This window comes from Anopheles coustani, chromosome 3 (assembly GCF_943734705.1).
Source record: "Anopheles coustani chromosome 3, idAnoCousDA_361_x.2, whole genome shotgun sequence".
In the NCBI taxonomy this organism is placed as follows: Eukaryota; Metazoa; Arthropoda; class Insecta; order Diptera; family Culicidae; genus Anopheles; species Anopheles coustani.
Window position 1 is genome coordinate 12796365 of NC_071288.1, and position 13418 is coordinate 12809782.

The window sequence follows — 13418 nt, forward strand, 5'->3', positions numbered from 1 at the left end:
CAGTAAGGATCGTTGTGGGTTTGAAGCAGACGCTTGAACTCTTTGTGACGGTGACGGTGGTTCCATATTATTTTCGGTGCACATTTCGGTTGCATTTCTGGTTTGTTTAAACTATTGTTAGGTAAGTTGGATAAGTACTTGTATAATAAAATTGCATGTATTTAAAAGAAACAAGTCTGCGTTACCGTTCATATCTCTCTTGCCCTTTACCATTCGTAATTCGTCCCGACTGGAGGAAGGCACGTACAGTTTCTCAGCGTAAATGTTATGCCTTTTGATGCTTTTTTTTGACAAAGAACCAATTGTCCGTTCTGATGGTTTCTTGTGTGCCAATGAGGGATCGTGAGAAAATTTATGCGACTTCATCGAGAACCGAACGGCAATCTCCTCACATATGGAACGTTCGATTCGATACGCTTCATATGAATTGGGGCCCAATTTGGTGTGTGTGTGGGCCAAAAATAGAATTTTCCTTCTTGCTGTCCCGGTTTTGTTTTCTTGTGTGGTTCCAGCTCCTTGCAGCAAAGGTTCGTCGTCTACGGTCGTCATATAACAGGGTCATGGTTTGCGTGACTGACCCCTGCGATTAAACGAACTCCAAGTCTGCCATCCCTCCGATTGTTTCAGGCGTTTCTGCCCGGTCCAGCGAACCGCTGAAGTTCATGCGTGTGACCCCCTAAGCAAGGGCTCTTTTCCCCTTTGCTTTGCGAATTACCATTTTTCAAGGATAAATTCATGCATTTAATGTTTTTGCACGGCATCCAAAATGAATGTGTTTCTTTGCCCCCTTTGCGGCTGCACTGCTAGCGGCTCGAATCACCCTTCGTGTGGAAGTTCGCTTGTTGTTTGTCGTGTTTATAACTTTGTTTATTGGGACACTATCGATTTTTCCTGTGGTTCACATTTTCTCCATTTCCTTTTCCTTTCCACCCAGCGAAGGAAGACAGCAGCTGACGTCGTTACTTCTCACGCTCGGCTCGCGTGTTGTTCGTCAGGAACAGCCTTTCTCGCAGGCGTGGGTATCTCGGAGCCCAACGCCGGGACGTTGCGGGGACCTTGAATGATTTAGAATTGATTGGCCATTTGGCTGCCCTTTTCGCACGGGTTGTGGAAAGTGTTGTAAACAGACCCATTATTTCCGCGAGGACGCTGCCGCACTGTGATGTACTCGAGCGTTTCCGACGGGATGTCGGCGGAGTTCGGTGGTGCACGGGCCGGCTATCGGAGGGAGTTTGAGGAGATGGAAAGCCGCATTAGAAAGTGGTAAGAGGACGGCCGATGGCATCCGTCAGGGAAAATCCATCCACTAAAAAGTGTCCCTATGTGCCGCTTGTAGTGAACGGCAACGTGCGGAATTGGAGCGCCAGTTTGCCGACCTGATGCGTGAGCGGGCGGAAAGCGAACGGACCGCGGCACGTGCCATGAAGCAGCGGCAGAAGCGGCTGCTGGAGGCCGAACGCCAGCGGATGGAGCGGAACGAAAGTATCCTCCGGATGCTCAACAAAATCGACCAGCAGGCGGCGTCTCTGGCGGCGAAAACTGACCGATTGAAAATGCTGAAGGTAAGGCGATCGTTGGGGAAGTAGGAGAATGATGGACATCATTAGGTACATTGAACAGCGATGGCTTTAAGTCGTACGCCCTCCTTCAGGGTTCTATCCCACTTCTAGAATTAAAATAAAAGTCTTCTGGGTTAAAATCTATCAATTTTTCTCAAATACCAACTTCATTTATATTCCCAACAGACACAGTATGAAATGTACCTCATGCGTACATATTCATCTGCACAATCATCATACTCCAGCGTGTACAATCCTCCCATGATAGCCGCACCTCCACCACCGATGCTCCCCAAAGCGCCCCAATCCCCATCGAAGTCCAGCTTTGCCCAATACCTTTCCGACCTGACCCTTCAGCAGCAGCAGGCCAGCATTGATCCGATACCAGCTCCAACCGCGTTAAGCAACTACCTTGCAACCCAGCAGCAGAAGAACTTCACCCAGTCTGCGGCTCCCTTGGAGCGTCCCTACTCACGAATGTTCGATAGGGGTCCCTCGTGGGAAACGGAAGTGGCACAACGTCGCCCGACAACTGCGGGAAGTGCGATGGTCCCGTTGTCCAATGGGGGAGAAAGGGCAAAACGTTTCGAAATGTCCAACGAAGACTTCATCCGGTACATTGACAGTGAGGTGTTGAAAGAACCAATACCAACAGTCAGCGTGGTGGCTCCAACACCAGAGGGGACAATGAAAAAGGGGGACCAAGTACGCGGGGCAGCGTACCTGGAGGATGCGGGTTTGAGCGAGGACGAACAGCGACCGGTGGCCGTTGACCGCTTGATGGAGGATATCGATCGATTCCGTATCGTTTCCAAGGAAGAGGTAGAGAAAGAAGAAGTCGATGAAAACCCCAAAGAGCCACGTGAGACACGAGAGGAAATTTTTTCGATGGCACTGGAACAAGGTAATTAACTTTTAGTTATTTAGAAATAGTGAATTTCAAGGAATAATTCCTAAACCTACAATGCAATCTTTTGTTTTCGCTTTGACCCGTTTAGAAACTGAAAATAACCAACCGGTATTGGAAGATACGTTCCGCAACACGTCAGATTATCAAGCTAAAGTACCGGAATACATTAACAAAAATGATCCATCTCCAGAAAATGAAGTAACAACACAACATCAAGACATGGTCGAAGGATACGCGGGCAATAATCGTGCTGCTGGCATTGTGTCTCAAGATCAGGCAATGTATAATATCCCTCAAGAAGCTGTCAAAGAGTGGCCCGAAGAAGAGAGAAACATAAGTCACTCGACAGAACATCAACATCCCGCGGAATATCCGGCGGAACAGCAGGACATTTCGAACCAGCAGCCAACGGCCTACACCAGTGAAGATCAAGGTTCCTCTCAACCTTATAATGACCAGTTTTACCAGATGTCAAATGAAACAGAACCTAACGGAGTCCTTAACAACGCAACGGATGTACTTCCTGCTAAGGAATCTCAACTGGCTGATCCGCTGCCCAGCAGTCAAGAATATATAAACCAAGAGCAGATATCTTCCAACAATGACGTCAATAATGGATCACAACATTTGCCGCAGCAGCTGGTACAGCAACCAATAGCACAGGTTGGCAATCAACATTGGACCGCAGCACGGCAGGCTATGAGAACTAAAGCATTCCCTGGTGTTTCATCGAAGGTACCATCACCTGAAATGACACAATCACCTGAAGCCGTTGCTGATCCACCGTATGAGGTCCACTATGATCCTGATACTGCTCCTGCCAATCAAGCCCCTGTAGAACCCAATGCCGTACCATTACAAGAAGGTATTGCGGCAAACGTAATTTCCGAAAATACGGATCAAAATGTAGAACCTTATCCGGACTATGTTGCGGGAGGTACCGAGCAGAGCTATTACTCAGAGGAACCGGCTAGCGATCGGCAGGAAGCATCACCGGCACAGGGCTATCAGGACGATGGAATGGGGCAACCGGTTGACTATCAAACTGGTCCACTTGGCGATGATCAGCAGGCAGCCATGTATCAATATCAACAGGCTGATGGACAACAAGCCACCTACCAAGAGGGCCAGTACGGGGAAGGTAGCACTGCTGATCAGATGCAGTATCAGTACGCGGAAGGAGCTGACCAGACGGTTACTCAGTATGGTACGCAGGAAGGTTATCAGGATCCAAACCAGCAGTACCAATACGATCCACAATACTACGACCAACAGCAGCAGCAGCAGCAGGGTTACGAGGGTCAGTACTACAGTGAAGATTCACAACAACAGCAAGATCAGCAGCAGTACTACATGGAAGACCCCAATCAGCAACAGGGACATTACGAGCAGCAGGATCCAGCCCAACAACAGCAAGATGTTGCACCTGTTGACCAATACCAGCCAGGACCGGCTGAAGGTCAGGCATACTATCCAACCGATGCTCAATATGAACCGGCTTCTCAGCATCCAGTTTCCACGGAAGGAACAGGCCAAGCACCACCTACCGACGAACCGACATCGGAATCGCCGAAAGCCATCGTTCCCCAGAGCACTCCAGACGTTCCGTTGGTGGAAGCTTCCCCCGTTGCCGACGTAACGCCTCCGAAAGACAAACCGGAGAAGAAAAGCACGACCGGAAAGCAGAAAAAAGATCCGAAGTCGGGCAAGAAGGGTACAGAACCGGCTTCTGATACGCCAACCGTGAGTTCGGTGAACGATGAAAGTGATTTTGACTTCTCCACCCAGTGAATTTGAGATCTTCTGGTGAATATAGTTGTGTGGTTATTTGGTTGGAAATCTGGTGTTAAACTATCAGTAGAATACTTTTTCTGGAACTCTATAGCACGTGCTTTTAAACATTCGGGTCATTATCAATCAGAGTTCGGTTTTAGACGAGTATGCGAAAAGTTTAGGGATGCTTCCAATTCGGTTATAGGTTTTTTAGTGTTTTGTTAAGTGCATTTAACATTCAGTTCATCAACGCAAAATAGTGTTTGCATATTTGAAGGTTACAACCAGGTTGTGGCTTATGTTATGCAATCGATTGAACGAGTTACTATATGAAGGAAAACGTTATCCTTCCCTTGGAGATCATTTCCACCCAGTCTTCTGCCAAAACACCAACCTTTCCTTCGACCAACAGAGGTCAGTGACCTTTGCACAAAACTCGCTTAAAAGAAATACCACCCCAAATTCATTCATGATACCTGGGTGGGCGTTTCTAACCCATAGCATGACGTCAACCATCAGCTGGCCAGCGCCCCAAAAACCGAAACCAGTAGTCCACCAGGCCGTCCGCGGCCCGTTTGCTGCAAGTTGCCCGGGTGCAACTTGCGGGGGTTTTGGTAAACGGCGAGTCAAACAAACGCACTGGGACAAGCTGGGTGTGGGTGAATTAATGAAATGTGTTTTTCCTGCCAACCCCTCTAAGAAGCAGCATCGTTTGTTCTCTTCGGTTTCGTCGGAGGATGGGTTCGGATTAAGATGTGGCATATGTTCGTCCCCGATACAGTACGTAACAAACGTGGGGGAAGAGAGTAGGAATGTAAAGAATGGAGAGCTGGTTGAATTGTGTCTGGTTTTTATAAATTACTTATAATAATTATAATTTTAAAAATTCACACACTATCTAAAGATTATCATATTACTATAGAGTTAAAAGTTTACAAATGGGCCGTTACCAAAGCTTAGTACTTTAGTTGAATAGTTTTCCTGATTAGACATAATTGTTTTTTTTTTTAAACAAAACAGTCACTTGGGAAAATCTCTCTGCATTGAAAGGCTAGATCGATCCTTCTTGCGTGGTACGTACTGTGTCCTTTTTGCTCCACGGGGTAGCAGGCGATGTCTAATTTATGTGTACCGTTTCGATTATCCGCCGTTTGCGCTCGGACCAAGCGTTCGCCTAGCCGTATAGCCGTCCTGCGAGGGTTGTGCAGGTATCCACATTTGATTGGGGTACCTGGGGTAGGACAATCCTTAACAAACGTTGTGAAAATAGCGACAGCCTCCGGAATGATCATTACATCCGTCAATAACGGATGGTCGATGGAGGCGGACACCTTTTGGTATATTGGTGTCGACTCGCGGGGATAGTTATCCTTCGTTGCGGTGGTTTGATTGAGCGTCCTGGGACAACGGGCGGGTAGCGGGGGTCTACCACCCTTCCGGGAGAAACACTATAAATAGTGCCGGCCGGGTCAAAGGGCAGTCTCATTCGCTGGTGGACCGCAGCTTCGGTCGTGTGTGGTTTTGCCGAGATTTTTCTTCCGTAATGGAACTGTGCACAATGAACTGGATAGGAACGGTTGAATAGTGAAACACATCCTATTGGGTACCGCTAGTGGAGCAACACAACCCAGGAGGGGCAGGGTTTGTCCCGTTGGGTTGATCGGTTGAGAACATGTGGCTTCCGTTGGCGCTGTGCATACTGCTGGAGTTCGCCGAGCTCGTCAGTGGCTCCAGTGTTAGCGGTGGTGGTGGTGGTGGCGGTGGCGGTGGCGTTGGACTGGACGATGGCCAACTGGAAGTGACGTTCAGCGAGCGCACCCGGGCCGACTGGGAGAAGGTGTGGCACCAGGAGAGCCATTCGCGCTGTCGGGAAAAGCTGATACGCCATCTTTATTGGGCCTGCGAGAAGGATATTTATCGGATTTCGAGACGAAGTGGCAGCCGGACGGACGGTATGCTGGAAAAACGAGCAAGGGAAGATGGGGATGAAGCGAATGCGCTCGAGGTCGTACCGGCCAGCCAGAAGACGGTGAGCTTTCCGTGGGCCATCGATCGTGAGGTGGCGTACTCGTTCCTACGCACACGGCGCACCGGAAAGCGTCGATCGGGCGGTTCTATAACGGCCGAATGCTGCACCCGAATCGGGTGCACCTGGGAGGAGTACGCCGAGTACTGTCCGTCGAACAAACGGCTCAACCACTACCGGCGTAGGAAGTGAACCGGTGGTGGTGGAGATGTGACTGGTTGGAAGCTCAACCCTCGGTGGTTGCGTGCCGAGCCTGGCGCAATCGCAGGGATGAGGCAGGGGACGCAGATCTCTTGACAGACTGGTTTAGGGAGGCAGAACGAGGAGACTTCTCGGTATTCTTGATCATCGTACGCATCATCGGTTGTATATTACAGTCATGTTTGGTTTCTATTTTGTACTACTTGTGAAATAAAGGATATCGCACTACCCTCAAAACATAAAAAACAAAACTATTGTATAGCTAGTGGCTTGTTATCCATGTATATCACAAAATATATGCAGGGTCGTTGAAAAAGATCCAAACCACAAGATTTACTAACAAGGAATTCAATGTTGCATTTTATTTTCTTATAATTTTGGCTTATTGCAGCTTTTTTTTTTACTGATTTATACATTTTTAAACAACTTTAACCTTTCGTCGTAGTCGCATCAACATTGGTTACTTTTTCTTCTTCCCCTCGGTGACATTTCCGTTGCTCGCTCTGAGGAAGGTAACTTGGTAGGCAAGCCAAAAGTAAGCCACCCCAACGGCACAATATACGCTGGTCAGTAGAAGCGGTAAAAAGGGCAACCGTTCTTCAAGACCGATTGCACCGTGGACCACATTTTCGTACACGCAAAGAATGGGGAAGCCGGCCAGGTAGAGAAATTCGTGCATCCGAAAGAATGTCCCACGGTGCAGTATTTTCAGTAACACTATGCTGACGGCCGTGTACGCAATATGAAGACTTATTTTCACGAGCGTTAGCTCGGGTTTAAAGAGCAGCGGAAATAGTGAGTAGTGTGCCACAATGCCAAGGAATATGGTCCACCGGGCGTCCTGCTGGTTGCCGACGGCCAAAAGCGTCAGCGGGATGAGCACCATAAGGATGGCTTTTTCGTGCACGTGCCAACCGAACAGGAAGGAGGTGCATCCGCAGAGGACGATGGCACGCACGAAGCAACGACCAAGGTGGGCTGGCGAGGAGGATGATTTCAGTGTCCAAAGCTTTACAACGACTGGCAGCATTGCGACGCCCGTGAGGACAAATGTCACCAGCGGGGAGATCGATGGAAGGACGGAATGTTCGAACGTTTGCACGAGTCCGCTGGTGCTGGAAGCATTCGTCGCCGTGCCCGGGCGACCTAGCGCAATGGTTAGTGCCTTGTCGGCGGTGTTGTAAAGCGCCCAAAAGTTAGGTGCCCAGTAAGCATGCGTGAGGCCTCGCTTGAAGGGGAACAGTCGGGAAAGGACCTGCCGGAAAACAATAACAATTAAAGAGAGTTGTAAATGTCCACAATGGTGTGCAATAAATTGACATTATTACTCGGGCGGCAGTTAAAACTGTCCTCACCTGTGGAATGTGATTGTAGAATGGACCGAACGAGAGCAAACAAACGCCCGCGACGACGGAACCGAGCTTGATTAGTTTCATTACCGCCCGTCCAATGGTCGATTCGCGGAAGCAGTAAAACCGCAGCAAATAAACCATATAAACCGGAGCGATGTAGATGAAAATGTGCTTGAGATTCAACAACGCCGCAAACAGGAACGCCGACTGAAGCGGACGGTTTTCCATCAGGGCACCGATGCTTAGCAGGAGCACTCCGAACAGAAAACCATTGTACTGAAAGTGGATATGGTCCACCATAAGAAGGCCGGCATTTCCAAGAAGTAGAGCACCGCCAATGAGGACGGACCGGGATGCTTTTGCATCCCCGCTGGTAAGTGCGCGCAGACATCGGCGGACGCCGAGAGCGAAGACTACATCTGTTACGATGACGGAGAACCGTTGGAACAGGATCGTTTGCTCGGAGGCATAGTTAAGATTTTTCACCTCCAGCATGCGCGGATCGAACGATTTCGCAACATGTGAAAGCAACCACTCAAAGTAAGCGAAAAAGGGCGGGTAGTCCAGGGTCCATTCGCTCGTTTTCTCGTAGTACCACCGGGACAGGGGTAAACTGTGTGTGACGGCCAGCCAGTTGCGATGTACCTCAAAGTCTGTTGACCGACTGGAAAGGTATTAAACCACGTTAGATTGTGAAAATTATACATAATCACTTTTGCTACAACTTTGACTTACTACGCAGGAATAAATAGAAGCTTTACTCCCGAAACGAGCAAGAAAATATGCCAAAACATTGCACTTTGTTTTGCTGCCGGTTGTGTGTTGATGAGGTGGTGCGTCGAGTTTTACGTGGTTGTTGCCACGGAAACTATTCAGCCTCAAACTGGTTTATACTGCATGGAACCAAAGATGTACTGCGCGACTTACGTTAATAAACAACATTACTCGTAATTGTGCTTTATTGAGCGCTATCTGTACATGCATAACTAATATTTTAAGATGTTTTAATGTAAATTTTGATAATTCGGAGAAGTTGCCAGTCATGATTTCCTTAAAAATATGGCTGGAACTATACACCTTTACGTTATAAACGCAGCTGTTTTGGTTTGAAAGAGATTTAAAACGGTAAACAATATAATAAACGCTTCATCAATTTTCATATTTTTTTGGATGCTGGAGTGTCGCACTAAGAATTGGTTGTGACGCAATGAATAAAACAGTTATTTAGAATCAATTTATTCATTTGTGAGGTATCACATTATCAATTTGGTTCAATAACAAATACTTTTTCCGGTATCGATTGAAGCGTTTCAACTTGACAACTGGTCGAAAAAGAGAAAACAGCTGTTCGGGTAACAACATAAAAGGGAAATTCAAATAGAAGAATTTTTATTTAAATGAAACGATGAGGAAAGTGCTAAGGAATGTTTTTGAAGATTTTCTTTTGTATTTTTTTTATTCGGTAGTACAATATGGTTTGGAAGATGGCTTTGGTTGGGTTTTGAATTTGTAATATGCACTCGTTTTGATACTGTGTTTATTTTTACATAAATGTTTCTTCCATTTGAGGAAGATAGCTGTGTTCTTGGTACACTTGTCTTAGCGGCAACCAAGCCATATATTTCCCGTCCTTCGGGGATATCCGCGTTCTGGACGAACTCGATCGTTATTGTACAGCCAGTAGTAGTTTCCTTTGAAGAAGTACGTCTTCCCTGCAAGTGGAAGGGCGGAGTGGGAGGTTTTATCGACAACGTTAGCATTGTCGAGGCCACCCCAAGAGGAAATAACATGATTAGAAAGACTATGTTCCTACTTCTGGACACGTGTCATGCGTTTGCCTTGATGGGGAGTACACTCACCGCTCGCTACAGCTGTCGCCGCATCAATGTCTCTGGGAATGCCAAACCAACGGTCCATTGGCGATGGATACCCCTCGTCCACCTCAAGGGCCGTGTCGTTGTAGCGCCAAAATCGGTCACCCGCGAACAAGTACGTTTTATTGTTCTTTGCTGGCAATTTACAAAACGGCGTTGAAGATGGTGGGATCCTTTAAATGTAAAAAACAATCACTTACGCCAAACCATCGCCGCATCGATGCGCTCGAGATCCTCGGGTAGACCGTAGTCGGTCAGTGGGCGCACTTCCGGTCGCAAAAAGTTCAGTGCATCGAAGATCCAGTACGATCGGCCCGAGAACAGCACGATCGCATTATCGTCCAGTCGCTCGTAGACCGCGTCAATGTGGGTGACAGTTTTTGGGAAGCCACGGAACACCTGCCATATCTTGACCGGATAGCCTTCCTTGATGCGATACTTTTCCGTCAGCCGCCACAGGTACGCACCCTTGAAGATGAAGATTTCACCGCGCAGCAAACCGATCGCATCGAAACTGCCACTGCAGATGTCCGGAGTGGGTGTGTGTTCCGGCATATGCGTCACCTGCGGGGGCGAATAGTGGCGCCGGATATGCTCGTCTACCGTTTCGTAGTCACCGACGAAGGTGATCGGAACATTGTAAACCTCCGTCGTGCTCGGTAGGGGTGGTTCAGAACGTGGCGCTTGGTCGACGTCCAGATCCGGAAGTCTTGGTGCCGGTGTGTCGGTAGGGATGTACATCTCGGTAGTAGGCGGGGTCATCTCCACCCAGTCTGGATCATCGGTAATGTGCGGATTTTGTACTGCGAACAAGAGGAACTAAATATGTAGCACCAAATGCGTGTGATATGCCTAGCGCTTCACTTACTGTACAACTGGTACATGGCCAAGATGTCGTCGTAATCGAGCGTACCCTGGGCGATTCCCTTGTAGTACGGGAACATCAGTGACGAGTAGACAGGTGAATGGGCCAACCCTAGTGAGTGTCCCAGCTCGTGAATGGCGACCGAGTAAAAATCCACCCCCTCGCCGAGGTGCGTTGAGTTTTCCTTCCAGTTCTCGTCCTCATCGAAGTGGATATCGCCACCGTAGGCGTTCATTTCGTACGGATAGAAGGCATGGGCCAGGATATTGCCGGGTCCATCGAACGGATAGCTAAGAGAAGCAGTTAGAGGGAAATTTAGTAACCCATGACACAAGCACATCCTCCATCCTCCGGCAATGCCACTCACTTGTCGCCATGATGGCCACTGCCGAAGCCGATGATTATGTCCGCGGACGGATCGTAGACACGCACGAACCGTAGCTTGCTGTACTTGCTCCATTCGTCGAACGCTTTGGCCATAAACTTGGCCACCGAATCTTCCCCAACCTTGCTGGACCAGTTCGCAATGCTTTGGGTGGTCGATCGTGGGGAAGTGATCAATAAAGACCCATAAGTATGGACTGTAGAAAGGGGGAAGTAACGCGCTTGACAGCATGATGCCCCCCCCCCATGGTCCGAGGTGGCCAGCCTGCCAATACAGTCATTACGGTTTTGGAGATTGTGCGACGTGCGTCCCGGTGTGTTGATAGCCCCACGCCAACGTTGCGTCGTTTAATGGCCAATCAGCCCCGGCAGCTGTGCTGTTCCGACTGTGCGGACGGAATGTTAGGAATCCGACGACCTCGGCGGTCGCCCCAAAAACCGGGACCATTAACGACGGCCTGGAAAATGCTAATGTCGAAAATGGCACCTGTCCGAATGGGCGAATGGGTGACCGCCCTGGAATCACCAACACCCGGGACGTCCACCTTCCCTTCCGCGAAACCGGGCGCGCCACGCATGATCATTTTCAATTAAAGTGAAAGTTCTCCCCCCGTCCCCCGCCTTTGCCATCCAAACGTATTGGTTCGATGAGGTCGGGATTTTTTCCTGCACCTCCAGTCGGCCGCCATTTGAAGCCTGGCCTGTCCGTGCCTGGGATAATGAATGGCTGTACCAATTAAACGAAAATGGGTATCGCCAGCGAAAGCTAATGGCCATCAGGGGTGGCATGTACGCACGTGTATGGGGCCGTGTGGTTGAGGTTGTGTTTTTTTTGTCATTCTGTACTTTTGCTTGATTCACTCAAAATCGGTGCTTTTAAACCCCAAGGCGGGCAATCGCTTTCCACTCAAGAAGAAACCAATAATTTAGGGGCCGGTGTTTGCAACAGAGTTCTTGGTAAGGAAGAGCTTCCAATTTTATAGGTGCACAACTGAATAGTTTTATGTTCGAGAGATTTTCCATTCCGTTTTTCATCGGCACGCGCGATGTCCTTTAAGGGTTAACATCGACCGACGCATTCGTTTGACCGATCATCGATCATAGATTATCGCGCGGACCCCGGAACGTCGGAACGGGATCGTCAATGGGAAAACGAAGGAGGTGGGGGGAAAAAGGCGAATCACAAACAAAAATAAAAAAAATCGACCATCGATGGAACGAGCGCCATAAAAAGGCATATCCAATTGGGAGTTGGTTGGGTGCTTTCGGGTGGCAACGAAAAATCAACGCGAGGTAATGGGGGTGGGGTTTTTTTGTTGTGTTGTTGTTGGTTCGGTTTGGTTTGGTTTGTGCGCCATTCGCATGTATACATGTATGTTGTTTCCCCGTTTTTTTTCCTCCCAAGATGGCAAAATGTTGATTGCCGGGAATTGACCGGCGTCTGAAAGGAGCAAACACGGGAAAGGGAAAAAAGAAAGCAAAAAAAAAGGGAAAGGAATAGGAATGGCGCACAGTTGGGGCAGCTAGGAGCAGAAGAAGGAGGAGAAGCACAACACAGCGGCCGGCGAACATCAAGACACAACATGGCTGGTATGGTCACTTACAAGTAAGTTATGCGCCGCTTCCGCCAGCTTTCCGATCCGATCACGTACCGCCGGTGGCGTAATGATTGATCGTGCTGCATCACGTCGACCACACCGCACCGCGGCGCTGACATCAGCTGTGGGTGCAGCATTAAGTGCGCACGCCCCCGGTGCAGGTGTCGCCGAAAGGGTTGAAGGAAAGTTACGAAAAAGAATAGTCGTGAGTTAAAGGAAGATTTCACTGTTTAACATCGAATTTATCACTGATGAAACGTGAGCCGAGAAGTAAATCTTTTCCCTCACAGCCTCACACCATCTGCCCACCTCGATCGTGCGTCGATCCAGGACGCCGGTTTCGGGCAGGGCGGCAAACTTCTGCACGTGCCGGATCGCGTCCACGATCGCCTCGCCGCTGTAGAGGGCCTCGGCCTGCGATGGTCCTTTCTCCAGGTAGCCGAAGCGTCGCATAAAATCGAGCTGCGAAGAGGAAGCCACCACCAGCACACGGTGGTCGAATTATTTGCGAAGGGTTTTTTTCTTCGATCGATCAAGCACTCCGCGGTCACGCACCATTTCCTTCGATGGAACCGTGGCGGGCGCCCCGATTGTTGCTGGCGCCATCGACCACAGAACGCCGGCGATAAGGCACAGCAGCGGCTTCATAGTAGTTAGAGCTTCGCCTAAGGAACCGTATGTGCACTACCACGCTACCACTCGGTTTCTTTCAGGCGAGTCGGTTCACGAACGGAGTCGATTGACACTTGTGTCCGACTGGGCCCAGCAGCATAATTAGACTGCCCGATCCACTTGCGCTGGCTGACGGGATCGCTAATCGGCGGGATGCTAATTGCACGAATTGACTGAACACTTACGAGCGCTCGGGGTCTCACA

At 49.1% G+C, this 13418-nt stretch overlaps 3 protein-coding genes across 3 annotated transcripts; 1 reads left to right on the forward strand and 2 right to left on the reverse strand.

The window, feature by feature from the left end:
- Nucleotides 1-5914: 5914 nt before the first annotated feature.
- LOC131258835 (probable insulin-like peptide 7) lies at nt 5915-6621 on the forward strand. The gene has a single exon (XM_058260219.1). It carries the CDS (start codon nt 5915-5917, stop codon nt 6458-6460), a length of 546 nt encoding a protein of 181 aa, XP_058116202.1. The 3' UTR covers nt 6461-6621.
- Nucleotides 6622-6818: 197 nt separating this feature from the next.
- LOC131272696 (probable dolichyl pyrophosphate Glc1Man9GlcNAc2 alpha-1,3-glucosyltransferase) lies at nt 6819-8645 on the reverse strand. Its single transcript, XM_058274524.1, has 3 exons — nt 8557-8645; nt 7825-8485; nt 6819-7724 (listed from the first exon to the last, which is right to left on the reverse strand). Exons 1-3 carry the CDS (start codon nt 8613-8615, stop codon nt 6930-6932), a joined length of 1515 nt encoding a protein of 504 aa, XP_058130507.1. The 5' UTR covers nt 8616-8645; the 3' UTR covers nt 6819-6929.
- A 775-nt stretch (nt 8646-9420) lies between these two features.
- Nucleotides 9421-13190, reverse strand: LOC131260936 (matrix metalloproteinase-2-like). Its single transcript, XM_058262798.1, has 8 exons — nt 13098-13190; nt 12852-13004; nt 12549-12664; nt 10928-11089; nt 10564-10850; nt 9896-10498; nt 9681-9830; nt 9421-9533 (listed from the first exon to the last, which is right to left on the reverse strand). Exons 1-8 carry the CDS (start codon nt 13188-13190, stop codon nt 9421-9423), a joined length of 1677 nt encoding a protein of 558 aa, XP_058118781.1.
- Between the last annotated feature and the right edge of the window lie 228 nt (nt 13191-13418).

Excerpts from the sequence above, each read along its gene's own strand:
- LOC131258835 (XM_058260219.1), top strand. The coding sequence starts at position 5,915 with ATGTGGCTTCCGTTGGCGCTGTGCATACTGCTGGAGTTCGCCGAGCTC.
- LOC131272696 (XM_058274524.1), bottom strand. The coding sequence starts at position 8,615 with ATGTTTTGGCATATTTTCTTGCTCGTTTCGGGAGTAAAGCTTCTATTT. Across the intron at positions 8,486-8,556 it reads CTTCTATTTATTCCTGCGTA|TCGGTCAACAGACTTTGAGG; the intron begins GTAAGTCAAAGT and ends ATACCTTTCCAG. Across the intron at positions 7,725-7,824 it reads TCTACAATCACATTCCACAG|GTCCTTTCCCGACTGTTCCC; the intron begins GTGAGGACAGTT and ends GTTTTCCGGCAG.
- LOC131260936 (XM_058262798.1), bottom strand. The coding sequence starts at position 13,190 with ATGAAGCCGCTGCTGTGCCTTATCGCCGGCGTTCTGTGGTCGATGGCG. Across the intron at positions 13,005-13,097 it reads CGGTTCCATCGAAGGAAATG|CTCGATTTTATGCGACGCTT; the intron begins GTGCGTGACCGC and ends TCCTCTTCGCAG. Across the intron at positions 9,831-9,895 it reads CGATGCGGCGATGGTTTGGC|CAAAGAACAATAAAACGTAC; the intron begins GTAAGTGATTGT and ends GTAAATTGCCAG.